Source organism: Sorex fumeus, unplaced genomic scaffold (genome assembly GCF_029834395.1).
Source record: "Sorex fumeus unplaced genomic scaffold, SorFum_2.1 ptg000061l, whole genome shotgun sequence".
NCBI classification, from domain to species: domain Eukaryota; kingdom Metazoa; phylum Chordata; class Mammalia; order Eulipotyphla; family Soricidae; genus Sorex; species Sorex fumeus.
The window spans coordinates 14,847,971-14,873,441 of NW_026606118.1; the positions used below are offsets into that span (position 1 = coordinate 14,847,971).

At 47.4% G+C, this 25,471-nt stretch overlaps 2 protein-coding genes and 1 pseudogene across 2 annotated transcripts in view; 2 read left to right on the top strand and 1 right to left on the bottom strand.

The window, feature by feature from the left end:
* Positions 1 to 3,880, top strand: part of KATNA1 (katanin catalytic subunit A1) — a 32,931-nt gene extending 29,051 nt beyond the window's left edge. Inside the window, exon 12 of the mRNA XM_056126025.1 lies at positions 3,869 to 3,880. The gene's annotated coding sequence lies outside the window, so the exon portion shown is untranslated. The remainder of the gene's footprint in view (positions 1 to 3,868) is intronic.
* On the bottom strand, positions 989 to 23,145 carry GINM1 (glycosylated integral membrane protein 1). The gene is made up of 8 exons (XM_056126031.1): positions 22,977 to 23,145; positions 16,724 to 16,783; positions 16,461 to 16,557; positions 8,529 to 8,677; positions 7,385 to 7,541; positions 6,770 to 6,900; positions 3,043 to 3,206; positions 989 to 1,663 (listed from the first exon to the last, which is right to left on the bottom strand). Exons 1-8 carry the CDS (start codon positions 23,091 to 23,093, stop codon positions 1,552 to 1,554), a joined length of 987 nt encoding a protein of 328 aa, XP_055982006.1. The 5' UTR covers positions 23,094 to 23,145; the 3' UTR covers positions 989 to 1,551.
* A 1,752-nt stretch (positions 23,146 to 24,897) lies between these two features.
* LOC130034847 (uncharacterized) lies at positions 24,898 to 25,020 on the top strand (annotated as a pseudogene).
* Positions 25,021 to 25,471: the final 451 nt, after the last annotated feature.

A 25,471-nucleotide genomic window follows, 5' to 3' on the forward strand; every position in this document is an offset into this window, starting at 1 on the left:
AGCAACTAGTCAGGAGGACCCTCTCATAGGAGGAAAGAGAAGGCACAGACAGGTCATTGGGGGCCTGAGAAGGTGTCTGGCATGGAGCTACTGTCCAGCCGTTAATTGTAAGCTTCACGTTCCACACCACAAAGCCTCACTGTGACCCTCTGGGCAGGAAATGAAGCAAGTCATTTGCTTGGGCTTTTTTACAGTGATGGGTAGCAGAAAAAAAATTTCAATCGGGGCTGAAAGCTCAAAGGGCTGGAGCGCATGTTTTGCATATGGTAAACTGGGTTCCGTACTTAGCCCCACACTGCAAACTCCCTGGGATGGGGTTGATGAGAGAGCACAGTGGTTAAGGTGCTTGACTTAGATGTAGCCAATCCTGGTTTCAACCCAGGCACTGTACAGTTCTGGAGCACCACCAGGAGTCATCCATGAGGACCTCTGTGTGTAGCCAAAAAACAAAAAAATAACCCTAGGAGCCCAGACTAGAGACCAACTGGGACTGGCCCCTAAACAAAACTAGTAAAACTGAGTAGGAAATATATCTGTGGAGTAAAGGTAAGCTTTACCTTAAGTATATCACAATGTAGAATATGCCAACTGGGTTTTAAAAAGGCCGGCGGGGGGGGGGGGGGGGGTTGTGGAGTGATAGTACAGAGGTAAGGGTTTGCCTTGCACAAGGCCCACCTGAGTTCGATCAGTAGTATCCCATATGGTCCCTTCAGCATGACCAGGAGTGATTCCTGAGTGCAGAGCTACGAGTAGCCTCTGAGCATCTCCGGTTGTGACCCGAGAAACCAAAGAAAGACCAAAAAAGCCAAAATAAAGAGTCAAGAGCTTCAGGTCACTAATACTAAACTCAGGCACAAGAGCAGAAACCCATTTCCGTGATTGTGATGGATACTTAACTGATTTGCTCTTGGGTGTCATTATATGAAAAAGAAGGTATTATAATTCTCAACTGGACAAAGATTGTATACCAAAATACTAATTTTTTTTTTCTTCAAAAAGTTTTTATTTTAGAGTGAGGAAATATCACTATTTTTTACATCCTGGTGCATTCATGGTAAGTAGTCTTGGTACAGGATACAGTTAAATCTGATACACTTCAGTGATTTTATACTGAGTCACATAATATAAAGGCACATTTGACTGAATAAAAAAATAAGTGTTAAGCTCTTGAACTTTTAAATTAGAATTTCATAAAGTGCTTTCCATAAAGTCTTACACATTACAGTAATTAAATGGATAAATTTCCCTAACAAAGGCACCTAGGCTTAGGGCATTTGGCTTGCCTTTTAGTTTTCTTTTTGGTGATTTTTAGAAGTTCCTCTGCGTGTCTTCCATTTTGTTTAAATTCTCCTTAAAATTCACCACTTCAACAACCAGCCCTGTTACAGAAATCAGATGAATTGGTCACTTAAAGGTCAAGTTTTTGGCAGTTTTAGGAGCTTAGCCATTTTTTGTGTATAAAATGACTCAATGATTTAAAGAATTATAATCAAGTTGCTGCAAATATATAGTCGATGGTCTAAATCAGAGTCCATGGTCTGAGATGGTATTTTAAATACATGTTTTATCTTCAAGGCTTTCTGCTGTTTTCTCAGGACCATCTGGATATAAGTTCTTGGTTGTCACTGGCACAAAGTCCACTTTATCCAGCTGAAGAATTCCTCTGAAATAAAAATTAAGAATAAAAAACATGGGGTGACTTCAGGGACTGGAGCGATAGTACATCAGGTAGGATGCTTGCCTTGTACATGGCCAACCCAGGTTTGATCCCTGGCACCCCAAATAGTCTCCCGAGCACCACCAGGAGTAGTTCCTGAGTATAGAGCTCGGAGTAACCCCTGAGCATCACCAGGTATGGCCACAAAACAAAAGGTGGGGCTACTTTAGAGTGTACGTAATAAAATAACCTGGCAAGAAGTGCCTTTGATTTACTGTGCCTCTGATTCACTTAACCAAACCAGAGGTCTAGAAGGTTGTAAGCTCTAGATTTGCACAGGTTGGTTCAAAAGACTACCCCAAAGCTTCCTAAGTAGGATTCAGTGGAGTATAACCCTAGATACCTAGCGCATTTCCTCTGTCACTCAGTGACCTGCCTGACCAGAGCAGCCCCATCCAATGCCCTGCAACTGCAAATTCAGGGTCACCCAATCAAACAGGTTGGCTGCTTTTATGACTACCAAGATGACTACATGGCCACAAGAGAACCACCATACATTGTTGTTTCTGACCACTCTGGTGGTACATAGGGGCTACTTCTGGCTCTGCTTGCGGGGTCACTCCTGGTGATCAGGGGATGGAACCTGGAGCTCTAGTTTGCAAAGCAGGTGCTCAGCACACAAAGCTATTTTTCTGGAGCAATAGCACAGTGTGTAGGGCATTTGCCTTGCATGTGGCCGACCCAGGTTCGATTCCCAGCATCCCATATGGTTCCCCCAAGCACCACCAGGAGTAACTCCTGAGTGTAGAGCCAGGAGTAACCCCAGTGCATTGCTGGGTGTGGCCTAACTTTCATGTGTTTGGTTTTAGGGCCACACTTGGCAGTGCTCAGGACTTACTCCTGGCTCTTTGTTCCGAGATCACACCTGACAGTGCTTGGGGAAACTATATATGGTGCTGGGGTTCGAACCCAAGTTGGCCGCGGGCAAGGCTAGCGCCTGCTGCATTCTCTCTCCGGTCCCAACTCAGCTTTTACAGGCTGCAGAACCCCATCCCGTATGGGCCCCTTTATAAGACACCTGCAAGGTGCCATGCTACGCTCCCCTACGAGAAGATCTTCATTTTCAAGGGAGCCATCAGCGAAGTCCTCTTATCTCACTGTCACAAGGAAGTGGGGGACATGCAAACTGAAAGGGGGGAGAAGCACACATATACTGCATTTCCCACGACAGGCGTTTCCTTTCGCTAACACATTATGTTCTAAATGGTAGAGATCGCTTACTCCCAGGTGAGTACCCATGACGAGTGACTCCATAAAGGTCTTCAACAATGTCTTCACTACTGCGCACTGAAAATTCTAATACTGTTTCTGAAAGAAATACTTACTTGTACTCACAGACCGGGAAGAGCAACTTTAGGATGGTGATTATCACTGATGCTCCTACAATCCCGACCATCATGACGTTCAAAAACATAAAGAAGACTGGGAAAACACTACTCCAGAACCTGCACAAGTCCTTCCTCAGCTTCTCCATCCACTGACAGATTACCTGCCAAAAGGGGGGGGGGCGGGGGAGAAGATGTGTTTAAGTATGTATCCTAACAAACTTCTAAAATACTTTTAATCCAACTTCTTTTGGGTGGAGGGGAGGTCCAGGTGGGGAACCACAATGGCTCTGCACTCCTGGCCATGCTCGGGGACCTTATGGGAGGCTGGGGATAGAACCTGGGTCGAGGGCGTGCAAGGCAAGGCAGCGCCCTACTTATCTCGAACCCAAAAACACTAGTATTCCGGATCTTGATAGTGGTGACAGATGGCTGCATGGTATCTGTCTACGTTCGCCCAAACCTATCTAAGTGTACACTTAACGGTGAAATATTTTGGCGGCTGAAGCAATAGAATAGCATGCAGTAGGTAAGTAGGTACTTGCAAGGGGCTGCCCTGGGTTGGATCCCCACAAGAACTGATCCCTGAGTGCAGAGCCAGGAGTAAGCCTTGAGTACCACCAGGTGTGGCCCCAAAACAAAACAAAACAAAAAAAAGTAGACGTTCCCCATAGGCCAGGGAGAGCTCAGAAGGCTAGGGCGCATGCCAGGCATGCATAAAGTCCCGAGTTTGAGTCCCAGCACCACCAGGCTTCCCAAGCGGTTGCTCAAGTGTATTCCGAGTGGCCTCCAAAACCACCAAGCCCAAACACTGAAGCACTGTCAGATTAGCAGTGAGCTGGGTGTCACTGTCTGTGGCCTCTAGGCCCCTCAGTAGTACAATTGGAAGGACCAAGGCAAAAAATAAAATTGGATGCACTTTAATTTTAATGTACTTCATGCTGTTATTTGCCACTTAAACATTATGCTCTGGTGCTGGAGAGAGTACCAGTGGGTCGGGCACTTGCCTCACCTGGGTTCTACCCCAGCACCCTATACGGTCTCCAAGCCTCACCAGAAGTGATCCCTGAATGCAGAATCAAGAATAAGCCCTGAGCACCGCTGATACACACACACACACACACACACACACACACACACACACACACACACTTTACAATGACATACTGTTTTCTTTACTATCACTGTATCATTGTCATCCTCTTGTTCATCAATTTCCTCGAGCAGGCACCAGTAATGTCTCCTTCATCCTAGCCCTGAAATTTTAGAAAGTGCCACATACAAGGCTCTTTCAGGGTCAGGACAATGAGACCCATCATTGTTACTGGTTTTTGGCAGCTGAAGACCTCCGGTTCCAGCCACAGCCATGCTTAAAACCACTCTCCACATGTTCGGATGAGCCTCACGCTTTAAGGAACTGGCAGAGGAATCCTGGGACCCGGGGCTTAGATCTCCAAACCTTAGATCGGGACTAGGACTCCTCCACCCAGATCCCCCATCTTCCAGTAGGTAGGCGTTACACCCACCAAATGCCCCTGGCGCCGTGTAATCCCATCAACGGCCAAGACCCAGAGACTATAGAACCCAGCTCTCTTATTACCTAGTTCTTACTCTGAAGAACCTGGCAGGCTACCAAAAGTATTCTGCCCGCACTGCAGTCTGGCAAACTCCCTGTGACATATTCAATATGCCTTCTTCACTATAATCAAGTGAAAATGATTAACTGCTGACAAGAAGTGACGCGATTTGGGTTATTCTCCACAAAATGACAGCATCGACTGTTTGCAGTGGTTGGAAAGATAAGCATCAGAAGCTTTTTAGAACCAATGGGAAGTTCACTGGTGACGAAGCTTCCACTGAGAGAAGAAACTAAGGCACAGGCTAAGTAACAGGCTTCCAGACAGTCTGGCCTGGCCCGAGTGAGGTGGGCACACCAGAGTTCCGGTATCACCAGCAACCCTGCACAGCAATTCCAACCTGCAGGGAGAGTCTTCAAAGACTAATGTTGGAGATCTTTGGGATCTTGCTCATTAACTGAAAATCATCTGAGACTCAGTGGGGCCTAGTCAATGAATGGCGCATCACAGCTCTTCCCCCGTCCCCTGAGGATGTCTGCAAGCAGCAGAGTCCTGCCACTAGTAACACCTGGGTGTCAGTGCCTGTCTACATCTGTACCCCCTTACCAAATCCTCACCACGACCACTCTACAAAGGCACTGCGTGTCCCAGGGAACTGAGATCCTGAGGTCACAGGGGCTAGGAACTTGCCCAAGAGGTCACACCCCAAGCAAGTGGCAAAACCAAGACTGAAGCCTACAGTGTCACATGAGAAAACGGACTCTTGGGACTGGAAAGACAAGACAGCAGGTGGGCACTTGCCTTCCATGTGGCTGACCCAGGTTCACATACGGTCCTGAGCCCAACGAGGAGCACCACTGGGTATGCCCACCCCCTGCTCCACAAGAAAGTAGGGGGAAAAAATTACACACAAACACACACGTGCGCGCGTATGCCCACCCCCTGCTCCACAAGAAAGTAGGGGGAAAAAATTACACACAAACACACACGTGCGCGCGCGCATGCATTTGTGTGTGTGTGTGTGCGCTTAACCAAATGTGCCTGGTCACTGGATCCTAAGGGAAGCACAAGGTGTGTGTGTAGGGAAGGGAAGAATCAGAATAAACAAGGATATGAAAAATATGTTAGACTGAAGACAGGTAACAAAATCAAATCAGTATCAGATCACTTCCTCGTGGCTCTGCACATAGGGATCAGCCCTAAGTGGGTTCAGGGGACCACACAAGGTGCCAGGGATGAATCCTGGGCCGGCCGCATGCAAAGCTTTACTTGCCATACTCTTGTTCTCACCCTGAAACTTATTTTTTAATTAAAAAGAAACTGGAGCCAGAGATACTGCCTAAAGGGCTGGAGCATGCACTCTGCTTACAGGAGGCCCAGAGCATCAGGGGAAGCAACCCCTAACACAGAGCTGGGAGCAGCTCCTGACTACTGCCGGACATGGCCCCAAACAACCTAAAAATCTAAAAACACCCAAAAAATATCACCAGACCTGTGATGAGGGGCCCAGAGCACTAGCTCAGGGCTTAGAGCACCAGCCTGGCAAGCACATGGTTCCAAGTTCAAATCCCGTGTCCCACCGATGCCACACAAAACCTCGGTAGCTCTGCTGTCTGATCCTTCGTGGTACAAACGACTTCTGGCCACATGGCAGCCAGGTGTGTGGACGCACCGAAGGAAGGGGCGTGAGCCCAGCTAAGTCCCAGTGGTGAGGTGAGCACCCTGCTAAGAGGCTGCACCCCTGGCAAGCACGTGACTACCAGCCACCCCACAATCCAAACCCGTGTGCTTCAACTGAGAGCGTGAGCCCAGTGAGCACGTGCCCACAACCAGGAGGGCAGACTCAGTGAGCACTGTGACCAAGTGAGCAGGTGGGTGAGCGTCAGAGCTAAGGTGTGTCACAGCCAAACCCCTGGTCATCACATCATCATCATCATCATCATCATCATCATCATCATCATCATCATCATCATCATCGTATGGCAAAGGGGAACGGGAATAAAAACAACCGTGGTGAAGCCATTCCTACTAACACTCTGGATTTTCATCTTCAGGATTTCAACCTCACTTTAAATGCTATTTTCTTTGTCTTAATTCTAAGTGCTTACACTACAGAAATACCCCTCCCCCAAAAAAAACAACGGCTTTACCTTATATGAAGACGGGGGGTCGGCTCTGAGAGGTGTCTCAGGTAACTTGCCGGGTAAAGCATCTTCATCTACTGTGGTTTCCACATTCCTGATAAGATACGGGCTGGTGGTTTGCAACGAACCAACACTTTCTAGAAGGAGAAAAAGTCAAGTCACCGAGACGCCTATTTCTATATTTATGAGCGAAAAATTGACCAACTAAGAAATCATTTCCGGGGGCCGAAGTTATGGTACAGCAGGTAGGGTGTTTGCCTTGCATGCAGCCAGTCTGGGTTCAATATGGTCCCAACAGCACTGCCAAGAGTAATTCTTGAGTGCAGAATTAGGACTGATTCTTGAGCATCACCCGGTGGGACCCAAAAAGCAAATATAAATAAAGTTTAAAAAGAAAGAAAAAAAATTTTTTTTTCTCAGGACCAGAGAGATAAGACCGTGGGGTAGGGTGCTTGCTTCTCATGCGGCTGACCTGGATTCAATCCCAGTACCCCGTATGAGATAAGATCCCCTGAGCAGAGCCAAGAGGAAGCCTGTGTACAGGCAGGTGTGCACCTCCCCCCACCCATAAAAAAAAAAAAATCATTTCTGTAAGACTCTCCATCCTGCCTGTTCAAGTACCTTTCTTGGCGAGGTTGGGAAGGGTAAACAGGATGTCGCTGGCCCGGGAAGCCGAGTGCAGCATGCTCTCCTCCAGGGGCACCGTGTACCTGGAACGTCTGAGTTCTCCCAGGTTCTTAACTAAAATATTCATTTCGGTCACCTCCGCCTGCTGGGCCTGTGAAAGAATAAAATAAGCCTTTATGTTTTAAATAATGGCACAATCCAGGAGCACGTGAAACAATTTTTCCTTCTGATCTCTTCTATCCCCAAGAAGTTTCTCATTTACACACGCTTTATTTCGTACCCATTTTGAGGCATCTAATTCATGACTTTACTCATATCCCCATGTGCCTGAGCACGATTATAAAGCTGCGTTGAGGCCATTTCATTTACTTAGAGACTCTCAGAAGAAATAGCTGCAGAGCTTTGAGCCATATTCAGTCTTTTCACTGATTTGCTCTGTATAAGGTTCGTTTTGGGGTCAGCGCAATAGTACAACGGGTAGGGTGCTTGCCTTGCATGTGGCTGACCTAAGTTCAACCCTGGCACCACATACGGTTCCCTGAGCACTGCCGTGAGTGATCCATGAAAGTGAGAGCTAGGTGTATTCCTGTGTACTGCCAAACGCAGGGGTACTATAGTTTTGGTGTGGTCCAAAAACAAAAATGATGCTCATTTCATAGATATACACACATATATATACCGCTATAATAATAATTATTTTGTGGTGCCAGGGACAGAACCCAGGGCTTCCCAAAGGCAAGGCAAGTGCTCTCCTACCATGCCACACCTCAGTCCAATGTTCCTCCTTTTTTGTTTGTTTTTGGGCAACACCAGTGATGCTCAGGGTTTACTCCTGGCTCTGCACGCAGGGATCACACCTGCCAGGATCAGAGGACCATAGAGGGTGCTGGGGATCAAACATGTCAGTGCCCTACTTACCTGCTGTACTATCACTCCAGCCCAGGTTATAATATTTTTGTGGATGAATGTAACCAGTTTTCAGAAAGTTAAGCCTTCAGAGGTCAGACGATATAAAAACAAAAGGCAACATGCGAAGGTACTTTTCTCTTTTTATCAAGTCAGAAATAATTGTGAACACATACATAATACCCAGCACATCTCTCCACAATGTAATTCCCAATTCATTAGCATATCTTACTTGTTTTCCATCGATCTCGACCACCTCCTCTTGAATGACAATTAGTTGCAATCTGGAATCAGACGTCATAGGCCATTTATGAACTAAAATTCTTACACTGACAGTTCCAAAATACTCTTTCTTCAGATTTTCCAGATTGTCATTCTTCACTATATAAAAAAAAAAAAGGCAGTGACAGCTTTAATGAAAAAAACGCCACCATACCTCTTATAGACTGCCACATGTACGACAATTTCTTTGGCTTTCTTCCTCTCTAACCTCAGTGATATTTCCAACTGATGGAAACTACAGAGACTGGCAATTCATTACAATGCTCACAGTCATGGAGAAAAAGAAGAAAATGCTTAAGTCTTCAGATTTTGTTTCAAACGCCCCTTCTAAGTCACATCTTTCCTATCTTACATGGACTGTCAATCAAGAACAAACAGCATTGTTAAGCCAAGTAAGCCCATCTGTGGTCCGTCTCTTGTCAATCCATCCACCCACCCTCTCCATGCATTCATTCACACACCTACCCATCTACCCACCCATTCATCTATCTACTCATCTCCCCACCTCTGCATCCATCCACCCATCCCCCCATCCATCTACCCAACCCATGCACCCACCCATCATTCATCTACCCATCCACTCACCCACCCACCCATTCACCTGTCCATCCGTCCACACATCCATCCATCCTTTTATTTCTCAGGCAACACCTGCGGTGCTCAGGGGCTGCTTGCAGACAGTTGTGCGCGGGAGACTGTGCAGTGCCAGGGACCGAGTTAAGCTCCTGTGTGTGGAGCACGTGCTCTAGCCCACAGAGCTACTTCTTAGCCCCATCCACACGTTGTTTCACTCGCAGTGACAGAAAGGGACCAAGCACTAAGGATACTAAGTTTTCCCCTCAACTCTCTCCCCACTAAGTACTCATTACTGTGGAGAGCTCAGGAATGTGTGAGAGTGTGAAAGCCCTGTAATTACTCCCTCAGGGACAACAGCGTAGGATTAGCTACTGCCATGCTCAAGACACCACCCGCCCCCCAACCCCAATCCCACCCTCCTGGGGAAGGCATGGAGCAGTTACATTCTGTTTCCAGAGCCAACTGCTACTGTGAGGCAGGGAGTGCCACACACACACACACACACACACACACACACACACACACACGATGAATAGCCCCTGAGCAACACACATGCACAAAAGATAAATTAACAAAAATCAGTGAAATTTCTGCAAAAAAAGTAATTCCTGTCCCTCAAATTTGATTGTCTTTAGATCACTTGTCAAGCGGGAATTCAGGTGTATATTCTGTATATTCTAAACGCAGAAGCAGCTGTTTAAATGGATTCCATTCCTCTATATTGCTAAATCACTTAACTGAACACTCTTGACATTTACCTCCCCGCCAACCACCTTTTTTTGCTTTTTGGTTTTTTTTGGACCGCACCGGGTAGTGCTCAGGCGATCACTCTGTGCTCTTAGGAGCAGTTCTGCTAGGCTCCAGAGACCATATGAGGTGCCAGGGACTGAACCTAGACCAGCTATGTGCAAGGCAAGTATCCTAGTATCCTGCCTACTGTGTTATCGCTCCAGCCCCCAACCACGTATTTTTCAACTACCCCACAATGTAATGCTAACCCTCTCCACCAACAGTGCTGGATTCATGCTGAGTGGGAGTGAGGATCTTTGTCAATGAGCTGTACAGTTCTCAGTGTAGAAAGATGAATTCTCTTCACTAGGATGAATTTTATGGAAGTATGCATCAAGGTCATCGTTCTACAGTTTTAGTTAAGCAATGATTCCATCCAGAACTTTGAGAGAGAAAGAGGAGAGAGAGAGAGAGACAGAGAGAGAGAGAGAGAGAGAGAGAGAGAGGAGAGAGAGAGCGCTGGAGAACATGCTTTGCATATGAGAGGCCCAGATTCAAATCCCAGCAATACAGGGAGTAAACTCAAATGTGGCCTCCAAACAATAAATAAATGAATAAGTAATGTATCATCACAAAGTATCCAGTGAATGTTGTTTATTCAACAACATTCATTCAACATTCAACAACATTCACAGCTGATTCAGTGGCTGGAAATCCTAACTACGTATCAGAATCCAGTGGGAAATCACAGACCCCAGGGTTGGAGCACCTTAACCGCAAAAGACCAGAATCTCTGGGGTGGATCCGAGCAAGAGCACAGTGGGTAGGAGCTTGACTTGCAGCCACCGACCTGGGTTTGATTCCCGGTACACTCCCGAGCCTGCCAGGAGTGATCCCTGGCAGAGTTAGAGGTAAGCCCTGAGTACAGCCAGTGTGGCCCAAAAGAAAAACAAAAAACTCACAATCTCTGATGTGTAGAGACATCGTATGTAATTTTAAATTTTTTTACAATGCCAGGAGTAGAACCCAAAACCCCATACAAGTGCAGTGTGCAGTCTGCCACTGAGTTGCAGCCCTGGCTTTTCTAAATTAAATTTAAAAAATTTTTTTAAAAAATAAGAAGAATGGGGGCTAGAGCGCTAGCACAGCAGGGAAGGTGCTTGCCTTGCATGTGGCCAGGTTCCATCCCTGGCACCACAGATGGTCTCTGAGCCTGTCAGGAGTGATTCCTGAGTGTAGAAGCAGTAATAAGCTCTGAGCACATACAGGTGTGTCCCCTCTCCCCCAAAAAACAACAGGATTCCTCAAAAAAAAAAAAAAAGAATCGATACAGGGGTGGAGGGATAATACAGGGGTAAAGTACTTGCTGCCACACATGGGGACTTCAATTAGATCCCTGGTACCATATCTGAACCCCAGAGCACCACCTGGAGTGGTCCCTGAGCAGTGTGCCTGCACAGCTATCATCTCTTTGGTCCCCTGAATTTTTTTTTTTTTTGCTTTTTGGGTCACATCCGGCGATGCACAGGGGTTACTCCTGGCTCTGCACTCAGGAATTACCCCTGGTGGTGCTCAGAGGACCATATGGGATATTGGGATTCAAACCCAGGTCGGCCGTGTGCAAGGCAAAAGCTCTACCCGTTGAGCTATCGCTCCAGCCCCGGTCCCCTGAATTCTTAATTAGACCTGGGATAACTTCTCTTGAAGCCATGATAAACTAGCGATAACAAATTGATTATGAAGCATCACTGGAGATGTGAAAAAAAGAACTACAAGGGGCTGGGGCGACAGTACAGCAGGCTGGATATTTGCCTTGCATGCCGCCGACCTGGGTTCGATTCCTGGCATTCCATATATATGACCATATTACCTCCCCCGAGCACTGCCAGGAGTGATTCCTGAGTGCAGAACCAGAAAGACCCCCTGAGCATCACCAGATGTGACCCAAAAGCCAAAAAAAAAAAAAAACCCAAAACCCACAAATCTCTACTTCAGCATCTATCTACTGGAGGCCCAGAGCACTGCCAAGGCAGCCAAAGCCCCACAGGCACCTGCCAATTCTCAAGCTGAATAGGCAGAGAAATTGGAGAGTTGAAGTAAAAGCAGTGACTGAAAGGAGAGAAGGAGAACTCTGCTCCTGGCAGCCTCAGCCTCATGGGATTAAAGTGAAGGTTAAGACTGCAGAGGAATCCCGTCAGACAAGATCCCAGGGAGCAGCGAAGCAGGGACGGAAGCCGACGTGTCCGCCGTTGCCACTGAGGCAGCTGTCGGCCAGTTCGGCTGTGAGTGACTGAGCGGAGGTATAAAGAGGAAGGAACTGTGTACATCACAACCATATGTGCTCATACTATAATGATGTAATTTTACTTCAACCACAAGAAAAGTTTTCTTCTAAGAAAAAAAAAAGAGGGGCTGGAGCAATAGCACAGCAGGTAGGGCGTTTGCCTTGCACGCAGCTGACCCGGGTTCGATTCCCAGTATCCCATATGGTCCCCTGAGCACTGCCAGGAGTAATAACCCCTGAGCATCACCGGTGTGACCCAAAAAGCAGAAAGAAAAAAAAAGAGAATTTTAGAAATAAAGTGACATAAACTAAATCAATTAGACATATCTGGTGGAAATAAATCAGGACGGAACCAAAAAAAAAAAAGAGTTTATATCACAAACAGAGCCTTGAGAAAGTCAAATACGAAGATCAGAGATTACCAAACTTATTTGACCTACTACCCCTTGTATAGGGAAAAAAATCACTAAGCACCCCCCTGGAAACCTACTTTCTTAGACAAACAGTCATACCTGAGGCAAGTCCAACCTAAATACTGGGCCCCTCGGTCTCCCTGTGTTCCCTCTGGGAGACACAGACCGATAGGGAGAGCGAGAAAGACAGAGCGGCTGAGGAAGCAGCATTGATCGAATCTGATCGTCAAAACTTCCCCCCAACTGGCAAGCGACACCATTAGATCATACAGTAAAAGAAACCCACACGTGGACACATCTGAAAACCCACCGAAAACCAAAGGCAGAGAAAAAAAATCTCTCTGGCCTTGCCCTGGTGACGGCAGCATGCCTGCGAGCAGGCGTGCCCAGAGCCCACGCAGCACTGCACAGTCAGGACGGACAGTCTGCTCTCAAAACACGCGGCTCCCCTGTCACCCAGGCACTGGGGAAGGAATACATGCACTCTAAAGGGTATTTGCACCCCGAAGCTCACAGCACATTCACAGTGAACCCAGATGCCCACTGGCAGTGAATGAGTCAGGACGCTGGGGTCTGCATGCATGAAAGTGAGCCTGTGGGACAAAGAGCTGGAACTGGGGGTGATTATATGCCAAGTGGAAGAAGGAAGTGAAAGACGCTTATTGCAAGGCTTCACTCACACGTGGAACATGAACTACTAAAGCAAAAACACTGGGGCTGGAGCGATAGCACAGCAGGCAGGGAGTTGCCTTGCACACGGCCGACCTGGGTTCGATTCCTGGCATCTCGTATGGTCCCCTGAGCACCGCCAGGAGCAATTCCTGAGTGCATCAGCCAGAAGTAACCTCCGTTGTTCATCGATTTGCTTGAGCGGGCCCAGTAACGTCTCCAATGTGACAATTGTTATTGTGTTTGGCATATCTAATATGTCACAGGTAGCTTGCCAGGCTTTGCCGTGTGGGCGAGATCCTCTCGGTAGCTTGCCGGGCTCTCCGAGTGGGGTGGAGGAATCGAACTCGGGTCGGCTGTGTTGGCTGCGTGCAAGGCGAACGCCCTACCCCTTGTGCTATCGCTCCAGCCCAAAAAGCAAAATATAAATAAAAAAATAAAACAAATACACTAGCAAAATCCAATAAAACTAACCTCCAGAAACGCTGTCAACTACGGTGGTTACTGGAAGGGCAAGGACAAGGACAAGGGTGGGACAATAGTGGAGGGCCCCTTTCTGGCAACAGGATGGGGCTGGTGTGCATTCTGTCTGTCATGAGCAAACATCAGTACAGAAATCCATGATTATGTCACATAGAACATAGAGTTTAAATGCATGATAACTGCACAGAGTCGAAAGGGAGTGAACTGAGTTTAAGTGGGCTAAGGTCCCTGCACTGTCTGAGAAACAGTAACAGTCTGAATTTGCTGATCTCAATGGTAACCACCAAAACAGTAAAGAAAAATACACGGTAGAAGGAAACCACAAAACAAAATGTCCCAAGAGTGGACAAAAAGGGGAAGAAAAAAGGAACAGAGAAAAAGACGGGCCACAAGTAGGACGCAATAAGATGGAAGATTTATCTGCTAGTGTATTCAAGTAAAAGTCCCAATAAAAGAGTGAATTTAAAATTACGTGATTCACCTTAATTATGAGGGCCCAGCAAGACTGAAAACTGGTGAGAAGAAACCCTGTCCCCGTCAACCCTCCAGAGAGAAAGCTAAGTGCACCTGAGCCTGACCGAGCCAGGCACGTCGCTTCCAGTAAGGGCAGCTCTCAAGGGCAGTGCTCGTGTCTTCCCTGCAGAAGCCCCAGCTCAGGTCACAGTGCCACAGTTCCCAAATCCTGGGCTTGGAGTCACCCCTGAGCACCGTGGGTGGTCCCTCCCCCAGAAATGTGGGTCTCAAAGGAAGACAACAGTTCTAAATCTGTAGGGATCGAGGGGATTGTTCAGTGCAATCACTAAACTGGCAGCTCTGGTCTCTGTGATCCCTGGCTTCACAAGCAACTTCTAACTGCATAGCAGTTAAGAAGATACACGAGCACCAAGGCCAAGGAGCTTGCCCACCCTTTGGTGGGCGTGGGGAGGAGCAACGCGGTGAGCCCTGGCAAACATCACAGCCAGAGCTTTAAACCTCGACTAAGAGTGTGACTCCCGGCGAACATGTGTGCAAACTACACAGTAGTCAAACCTTGGGGCTGGAGTGATAGCACAGCGGGTAGGGTGTTTGCCTTGCACGCGATCAACCCAGGTTAGATTCCCAGCACCCCATATGATCCCCTGAGCACTGCCAGGAGTCATTCCTGAGTGCAGAGCCAGGAGTAATCCCTGAGCATCTTGCTGGGTGTGACCCAAAGAGCAAAAAAATAAAAAGGAAGTCAAACCTCAGTGAATGCTCATTGGCACCATTGCTAAAAATGTGTAAGAACTATACACAGGGTGTGTGTGTGTGTGTGTGTGTGTGTGTGTGTGTGTGTATGTGTACTAAAAGAAAAAAAGTCAAACCTCAGTGAATGTGATTCCTGACTGGCACCACTGCTAACAATGTGCGAGAACTATAGGGTGTGTGTGTGTGTGTGTGTGTGTGTGTGTGTGTGTGTGTGCAAAAAAAAAGTCAAACCTCAGTGAAAGTGATTCCTGACTCTGTGTGTGTGTACAGAAAAAAAAAAATCAAACCTCAGTGAATCTCAGTGAATGTGATTCCTGACTCTGTGTGTGTGTGTGTGTGTATGTGTGTGTGTGTGTGCAAAAAACAAACAAAAAAGTCAAACCTCAGTGAATGTGATTCCTGACTCTGTGTGTGTGTGTGTGTGTGTGTGTGTATGTGTGTGCGCGTGTGCAAAAAACAAACAAAAAAGTCAAACCTCAGTGAATGGGATTCCTGACTGGCACCACTGCTAAAAATGTGCGAGAGCGGAGGCTGGAACAATAGCACAGCGGGTAAGGCATTTGCCTTGTACTCGGCCAACCCAGGTTCGATTCCCAGCATCCCATATGGTCCCCTGAGCACCGCCAGCAGTAATTCCTGAATAGAGAGAGCCAGGAGTAACCCCTGTGCATCGCCAGGTGTGACCCAAAAAGCAAAATAAATAAATAAATAAATAAATAAAATGTGCGGGAACCATAGGGTGCGTGTGTGCAAAAAAGCAAAAAAAAAAAAAATTCAAACCTCAGTATTGTGATCTTGACTGTGTGTGTGTGTGTGTGTGTGTGTGTGAGACCCCACCAGTCACCACATCATCGACAATAAAAAGGAAAGAGGAAAAGGAAATAAAGTAAACAAACAGATGAGAAAAATCAGGTTGGAGAGACAGTAGACGGTAGGTTGCTCACCTTACATGTGGCCCAGGTTTAATCTCCAGCACCACACATGGTCCCCTGAGCCCTGCCAGGAGTGGTCCCTGAGCACAGAGCCAGGAATTGGTCACCAACAGATGTGCAACCGTTCTAACCTCCCCCCACCCCAATAAAACATTCTCTAAAACAAAACAAAAAAACAAATTATGTGAAATAAAGGTGGAAGAAACAAATACCCTGAGAGTCAGGACAATTTTCTTTTTAAACTTTTTCACAACTGTGATAAGCAATCCTCTACAATTTTTGCCTCTTGCTTGTAAATCTCCATTTTCTACTATAAGCACATTCTTCTGCTGGCGTCAACCTACCAGAAATGCAGTTCCCATCAATGACAGTGTCATGAAAGAAAAAAATGCAAACATGCCAAGAATAACCAATATAAAGAAGAAAAAATGTTATAGACACACTTGTGCTATATTCTCTAATCATCATTTATGTTCACTTTCAGAGGAAACACAATGTTGGAGAACTGTCTTACTCATTGAGTAATATCAAAAGCAGAACAATTATGAAAATAATTTAGTAGTACTCACCTATCAAGGTCTGACAGCTTATTCGGGTTACACCACTATTTACAGGGAAGTCATTTATATATACCTGTCCACTCTCATAGGTTATGTTAAGAACCACCTTAAAATAAAGCAGCATATACATTAATTCCGATGGTTTAAAAATAATGACAAACTTAAAAATGCATTATCTTAAAATGCATTATCTAGTTCACATACACAGGTAAAAACAAAACATGCCGTGAGACAGTGAAGTGAAATATTAAAAACATAATCATAAGACAAACCTGTTCCTGGACTACTTCTCCATCATCATTCAGGGTAGTGACATTAACTCTGATGCCCTCCTGCAAAGCAAATATTATGTAAGTTAGACAGTTAAGTGTTTCCCAAGAATAACCCAGTTCTTTCTCCTCTTGCTATATTTAAAATGTAAAAGTTTAAAAAAAAAACAACCTAAATTTTCAGTTTTGCGGTCTTTTATAGAACTGCACTCATAATGCCAATACGTTTTTCAATTAATTACAAAATACATGACAGGGAGAGGTTGGATTACAGAGTTTTAAGTGCTTCCCTTTGGGCTGGAGCGATAGACAATCCAGCAGGCAGGGCACCTTGCACATGGCCAACCTGGGTTCTATTCCTGGTGTCCAATATGGTCCTGCGTCCACGAAGAGTGGTCCCTGAGCACAGAGCCAGGCGAAAGCTCTCAGCACCACCAGAGCTTACAGACCCAGAGCTCAATCCCTGGCACTGCATGTAGTCCCCTGAGCACAGAGCCAAGAGTAAGCCCTGAGTTCTGCCAGGTGTAGCCCCCAAACCAAATAATAAAGGTAAAGGTAAAGGCCCTCCCGTTGATCGTCGATTTGCTCGAGCGGGCCCAGTAACGTCTCCATTGGAGACTTTGTTGTTAATGTGTCTGGCATATCCAACACTCTCGGTAGCTTGCCGGGCTCTCCAAGAGGGGCGGAGGAATCGAACTCGGGTCGGCCATGTTGGCCGCTTGTAAGGCGAACGCCCTACCCGCTGTGCTATCGCTCCAGCCAAACCAAATAATAAGTCAGTAAAATAAAGTATCACACGGGAGTACATTAAACGTCATTGTGAAATTTAAGGGCCAGGCCTGCACCTGAGGGGCAAAGCGCACTGCATGGAAGGGACCTGGGTTCAATCCCTAGCATCCCAGGAAAGAAAAAAGCAAGATTCATACTTCTATATCTACACCCTAGGTTAAAATCTGAAATACTAGATTGGGGAGATGGCTCAGAAGTTAGAGTGCATCCAATTATTGACAGGACTGTACAATCTGACCCACTGTAAATGGACATTTAAGGTGTATTCCAGGGGCTGGAGCGATAGCACAGTGGGTAGGGAATTTGCCTTGCACGCAGCTGACCCGGGTTCGAATCCCAGCATCCCATATTCCATATGGTTCCCTGAGAACCGCCAGGGGTAATTGCAGGAATGGCCCCTATGCATCACCGGGTGTGACCCAAAAAGAAAAAAAAAAAACTGTCTTCCAGGTCTGGAGCGATAGTACAGCAGCTAAGGCATTTGCCTTGCAGCAACCGTTTCAGATTCAATCTTCAGCATCCCATATGGTCGCCCAAGCATCACCAGGAATGATTTCTCAGTGCAGAGGCGATGTTCAGGGGTTATTCCTGCCAGAAGTAACCCTGAGTGTCGTCCAGTGTGACCCAAAAGGCCAAGAAAAAAAAAAAAGAATTGCTTTCCTACACAAAGCTGCTTGAGCGAATCCTTTGGTGTCCCTGGACAAGTATTTGCATAACCAGTCTGAGGGCATTTCAAGGTACATGCAAAACTTTAACATCATTAATGACACTTCATACTCTGTATAGAAAAAGCACTATTATTTGAGGGGGTGGCTACACCAGGCGATGTTCAGGGGTTATTCCTGGCTCTGCAACTCAGGAATTACTCCTGGAGGTGCTTGGGGGACCATATGGGATGCTGGGGATAGAACCCAGGGTGGCCACGTGCCAGGCAAACGTCCTACCCACTGTACTATTGCTCCAGCCACTAGAATCACTCTATTATCCAGACCAAACCAACATTCAGTAAGAGATCAGGCTGAAACTTGTACTGTTCTTGTGTCCAAATTTCAGTCAAAATTCCCTTTTTCAAACTACAGGATGTTAGCTGAAAACCGCTATCCTTACAGTCTAGAAACAACTTTAGATGGTGTTCTAAGAAAGATTTAGAGCTTCTGCTTTCAGTAATGCATATATGACATTTTATTCATTTGTAATTTACTGCACTTGTATGTATCGCTTCCCCAGATAATAGAGAGTAACCTAAATGGCAGACAAATGGATTTTAAAAAAAAAGGGAGGCAAATATGAAATCCTGCGTTTTCAACAATATAGACCTAGAGGGTACATGCTTAGTGAAATAGGCCAGATGGAGAAAGACAAACACTGTATTATGATTGTCACTCCTACATTACCACATTACATATTGAAAACACACAGAAGAACTAAATGAAACAGTAATAAAAGCTTGGACTACAAAGACCAATTAGTGGTTACAGAAGGAAGGGAGAAGGAGAGGGGACAAATAGGACAAAGGGGACAAGTGCTTGGTAAGGCACAGAACTGGACTTCTAGCGGTAAGCATAATATAGCACAAACGCACACTGACTTTCTTTCTTTTTTTTTTTTTTGCTTTTTGCTTTTTTGGGTCACGCCCGGCGATGCTGAGGGGTTACTCCTGGCTCTGCACTCAGGAATTACTCCTGGCGGTGCTCGGGGGACCATATGAGATGCTGGGAACTGAACCCGGGTCTGTCGCGTGGAGGGCAAATGCCCTATCCGCTGTGCTATGGCTCCAGCCCGCCCCCGCCACCCCCCTCCCACCACGCTGACTTTCAAGGTGAGAATTACATAATGTGCAAGATTCGATTTTAAAATATGGGGGTCTGAAAAGACAATGCATGGACACTAGCACATAGCACGTTCAACTCAATTTCTGGTTTCTTCTGAGTGAGTTTTCTTCAGGAGAGATTCTCAGCCCTTACGGCCTCCTGCCCTGAGGTGTGGAGTAGCGTCTGCAGCCTCTTCATTCTTCATATCTGCGGTCCAGTACCTATCTTGCACACCCGCCCAGGCACTGGCCGTTAGCATCAAGGTGGTAGACAAGTGCTTCGACCTTTCTGGCCACACACAGAGTGGACAAAGACCGTACAGAGCCTGGGTCGCACTTGACAAGTACTCTCGCTGAAGAGATAGCTCAGAGGGATGGGATGCAGGAAGCGGGGGCTCAAGCCTCAGCACCAAATGGCTGGGCCCCTGAGTACCACAAGAAATAAATCCATGCAAGGGATGGGGAATAGCCCCTGAAAAGTGTCAGGGGTGGTCCAGAAACAAACAAAAGAAAAAGCACACACAGGGAAAGGGGAAAAGACCTGAGACTGAACTCCAAGTATGATGGAGGGGAGCATATACTGAAAATATGGATGATGGAACTCAAGTTTCTCCTCAGCCCTGTTCAGTTCTTTCTCTACTTCCTTCACGTGTAAGATGCCCTGCTGGGGGGCTGGATAGATGTGAAGAGTATAAGGGAAATACATAAAATAAACATGGTCACACTGTGGGAAAAAAAAATACTTGGGCTGGATAGAGTACAATGGGGAAGGTGCTTGCCTTTCAAGTAGCAGACCCTGGTTCAATCCCCGGGGTTCCATTAGGAAATTTCTCTGAGCACTGAGCCAGGAGTAGCCCCTAATTACCTCCAGGTGAGGCCCCCCACCCAAGCCCAAGTCTATTCTTTCCACGTCTCTCCTCGATAACTGAGTTACTATGAGAAGAATTTACTGTCAGTTGTTTACTGTTTTATGATCTGTTCAACTTCAACTTTGGACATATGCTAATTGCAACAAAACAGAAAAAAAAATTCCCGTAATCCAATAAGTTTGAGTCACTGAGGTATTACAGAGACAAATGTCCTGATTTCAGGTTTTTTTTTTTTCTAAATATTTAAGAGTTAAAAAAAAAAAGGACAAAGGTGAAGAAGTATGTGACAGAGCAAGTCAAGCCAATGTTAATGGGAGGCTGCACTCTTCAATCTGGTCCACACCGACCACACACAGCAATTTAATTAAGAGGAGCACACTCAGTTCCCACGGGGGAGGGGGGTCCAGTGCTCCTGTCCTGGTGAGGACATAACATGGCACAAAGGTCTACTGGACAGCAATTTACCTGATATGGTCCTCCTCTCAGATTCTTTCACATGTCCTGTATATTTGAAAACTTCCACAAGGACACACTCAACAAAGTGTTTTTTTTTTTTAAATTAAGTGGTTTCCATTTCCCATCTACATTTTTTAATTTAATCTTATTTTTATAAAGTTGTTCACAATGTATTTGTACATTTTCAAGGAAGGAGATTCTCTTTCATAACCGCTCAGCATTCATGTACAACAGCCTATGAGATTCTGAGTCCGGCTCTTGACTTTCCAAAAGGGGAACAGGGGCATAAAAAGGGAAAACGAGATGAACACATTAAGAGTCCACTAGCGCCAAGGAATTTCAGCCTGCAGTCAAAAGGCATGGTTTTGGTTTTCTTTCAGATTATAGGAACCTACTACTATTTGTTCCCTTTTACAAATCCTAGAAACTGACCACGGCGAATTTTAGGATTTGGAAAGGGGAGCTGAGAGAGAGCTGAGAGGACTAGAGGCCACGTGGAGGCCCTGGGTTCAATTCCAGGCACAGCATGGCCCCTGACAGCACCCCCCCCCCCCCCCCACACACACACACAACTACTTCAGTGAACTCTATGTGGCCACCCAAGACCTGATCTGGGCCCCACACCCTAAAAAAATGTTACATTTAAATCAGAAATGGAAAAACAATGTCCATATTCAGGATGTTATAAATGATTCCATTTTTATTTGGTCTCAGAGCTTGCCATCACATCCATATTTTTGACCAGTGTTCAAACTGCATTCACCAACAAGTCCATTAAAATGCTCGCTTGTATGTATGCGTGGTGGCTTTCTGTAATGCTCCAGATGAACTTAAACTGAGATGTGTTATTTTTGTACCTAACTCGAAAACATTAAAAATATAAAAAAAAAGGGGGGGGGCTGGAGCAATAGCACAGCGGGTAGGGCGTTTGCCTTGCAGGCGGCTGACCAGGGTTTGATTCCCAGTATCCCATATGGTCCCCCAAGCACCGCCAGGAGTGATTCCTGAGTGCAAGACTAGGAGTAATCCCTGAGCATGGGCTGGGTGTGACCCAAAAAAGCAAAAAAAAAAAAAAAAAAGTATAAAAAAAATTTAATCTGTCCCCCTCCCTCTTTTTTTTTTTTTTAAATTTTTATTAGTGAAACACCATGAGGTACAGTTGTAGACTTACAAATTTTTGTGCTTGGGTTTCAGTTATACAATGATCAAACACCTATCCCTCCACCAATGCCCATTCTCCACCACCACTAATCCCAGTATCCCTCCCACCCCCCTCCCCCTTTTCTTAAAAAAAAAAAACTTTAAAAGTGCCCTTCATGCTGTTGGGGTTACTCCCGTACCGTCGTTTCTTTTCCTGCTGGAAAAACGCCTTTTAAAACCTCCACTGTGCAAAGGCGGGAACGGACCGTGCAGCAGGTAGGGTGCTTGCCTTGCACCCGGCCCGGCCGCCGGGGGGGTTCCATCCCCAGGTCCCATTTGTTCCCCCAGCACCGCTCCTCCAGGAGCCGGAAGTAATCCCCCGGGCATCCCCAGGTGTAGGTGTGGCCCCAAAACTCCAACCAAAAACAACAACAACAACAAAATCCTTCCCTCTCCAAACCCTTTCGTGCAGTACTTTCAACTCAGGAAAGGTAAATAAAACTGTCAGGAGCCCCGAGGCCGGGGAAAATGCACGGGAAACGCCAGGAGCCCTCCAACCGGACCCCACTGGGCATGGACCTGGGCAGCTCCCCTGACCCCTCCAACGACCCAGAGGGCCTTAGTGGCCGCCGCTGGCGCAATTTGGGGGGGAGTGGAGGGTGCGCAGATGCTGCACCCTCTGCAGGGGGTCAGGGGGGAGGCGGACAGGCAGCTCCGGCTGGGACCCTCCTCGGACTCCCAGGGTCTTTCTCCCGGGGGACGCCCCTCGGCAGGTAGAAGCGGCGGGTGGCCGGGTCCCCGCTGACCCCGCCCGCCGGGGACACCAGGGCGGGAGGGGTCCCTCCTCCTGAGCAGCCCCCACATTCCTGTGCGGACGGCGCGCCCCCGGCCGGAGGCCGCGACCACCCGGGGATCCCGCAGAGCCCCGTCGGGGTGGACACGGGCCGCGTCCCTCCCCCCACCCCCCAGCCCCCGGCCCCGGAGCACCGCGCGCAGGTGTCGCGGCACGAGACCCGTGGAAAAGCGACACCTCGACTGCATCTCCCCGTTTCCCGGGGGGGTGGGTCGCGCCCCTCGCCTCCTTCCCGGGGTCGCGGGGCTCGCAGGACACGAGCGTCGCCGCGGACGCCGCCGTCGCCCGGCCGGCGGGGCCCTCCCCGGACGGGAACCGAGCCCAGGCGCCCTGCCCTACCTCCGGGGCTCGGAGCGGCCGTGCCGGGGTGACCGTCGTGGCCAGCCAGCCGGCGGCCGGCAGCGAGGCGAGCAGGAGCAGCCGGAGGGCGAAGGGCGCCCGCCGAGGGGCCTCCATCTTGGACTGGCCGGGGGCGAGGCGCGGCCGCGAGCTGAGGCCCGGGCAGGCCTGAGGGGCGGGGCCAGGCTGGCCTAAGGGCGGGGCCTAGCTGAACTGGGGGCGGGGACAGGGCGGGGCCGGTCCTGGAGGGGCGGGGCGGACCCGAAGGGGCGGGGCGCAGGCTCAGCAAGGCCCCGGAAAGGGCGCGCCCGGCGCGGATTGCGCACGCGTCCGGTTGCGTCACTCTGGGGGGGCGGAGTCAGAGGCGGGGGCGGGGCTCCGATCCGTCCAGAGAACTGCGCTTGGCCTTGAGCGGTAATTTCGCAACTGAGCTATCAATAATCGTGGCCATTATTTTTCTTAAGTTAGTTTATCTGTATATTCGTTACTGGGCCCGCTCGAGCAAATCGATGAACAACGGGAGGACAGTGCCACAATGCTACCTCCCTTAGACATGTGTATATTTCATTTATGTGCTTTCCTGTCTTCCTCTAGGAAGATTTTAGTTACCAGAAAGGTAGTCATCTGTATATGCCTATAGCTTTCTCTTTGGATCAGTGTATATCTTCCTGCATCTGAGAAATGAATTTATATGTGTATATATATATATATATATATATATATATGAGCACTTTTTATACATTGAAAGCAAAATCTTGCATGGTGCTGGGGGGGAATTTTATTAGATATAGGTAGTTTTTGTCGTTGGCTGCACATGGGGATTGCCTGGGTAGATCTAAAATTACTGGTTCTGGGGTCTCCCTAGGCCTCCAACTTTCTGATTTAAGTAGTGTGGGCTGGGACTGCGGTGCTGGGGGTTTTTATAAACTTCCCGAGTCAGCAGAGGATTGTAGGTTGCTGTAGAGAGCTTGTCCATGTGTGAGGCTTGCGTTTGAATCGTAGCACGACAAACATCAAGTTTTTTGAATAGAGAGGCTTTTGAGGAGCAAGCAGCATTAAATGTTTCATGTTCAGCAGATCATGGAGGCTGTGGGAAAAACACCCCAAAGTGGAAGCGGGTCCGCTTAGGTTCTGGGGTCTTTCTGGCGAACTTTTCTCTTTTTGGCCCGCCTCACCGGCCCTTGTTGTTCTGCTACAGCAATAACCAGGTTGCCAGATTGAACACATTTTTCTTGTTTTGTTTTGGGGCCACATCCGATGGTGCTCAGGGCTTACTCCTGGCTCTGTGCTGAGGGATCATTTCAGGTGTGACTTGGAAAAATCATACATGGTGTCAGGAATGGAACTGAGGTTGACTGCATGCAAGGGCAGACACCTTACCCATTGTACTATTTCTGTGGTCCCTAATTATCATTATGTTTATGAAACCCTCTAAAGCAGTGTGTCATGAAGCAAAGGAATTTTAAGTTTATAAGATTTCTTATAACGATTGAGAAGAATTTTCACAGGTAGAAATTGGGTGCAGAATAAGAAACATTTGGTTTTTCTTTAAAATGAAACTTTTTTTTTCTTTTTGGAACACACCCGGCAATGCTCAGGGGTTACTCCTGGCCCATGCACTCAGGAATTACTCCCTGCAGTGCTCGGGGGACCATATGGAATGCTGGGAATCGAACCTGGGTCAGCCATGTTGGCTGTGTGCAAGGCAAATGCCCTACCCGCTGTGCTATCGCTCCAGCCCCCTAAAATGAAACTTTTGAGGGGCTGGAATGATAGCTCAGTAAGCTGATCCCAATGGGAGGTCCAAGTACAGTCTGCAGCACCACTTGGTCCTATGAGCATCCCTGGGAACAGACCTGCACAGGACCAGGATACCCCTTGAGCCTCACGGGTGTGGCCCCAAAGCAAAACAGAAATGAATTGCAGCTGTGTCAAATCCAATCTCATCCATTGCAGACACTGGTCCAGGAGGCAGTGACAGTGACACTGTGACCCAGGGGCCCTGATCCCCTTCCCTCTGGGATAAATTTGGTTATAGGCACTAAGCAATAAGAGCAGGAGAGATAGTATAGTGGTTAGAGCATTTGCCTTGCACATGGGTGATCCAGGTTCAATCTCCACCAACTCTTATGATCCTTCAAGCACCACCAGGAGTAATTCCTGAGTGCAGAGCCAGGAGTAACCATTGAGCATGGCTGAGTGACACCAAAACCAAACCAAGACAAAACCAGACAGTAAGCAATATTGATTAAATGCAGCAAATTCTGTATTATAATTATTTGTAGAATTTGTTCTTGTTCATGATCATGATCATGAACGATCAGTTTGAGTCTCTTCGCGTTCCTAGAGCGAACAGACGCCATTGGGCTACACTAGCACACGACAGGGACAAATGGAGACATTACTGGCGCCCGCTCGAGCAAATCGACGATTAACGGGAAGTCAAGTGATCAAGAATTTGTTCTCATTATATACAGATTTGTTTTTAAAAAAAT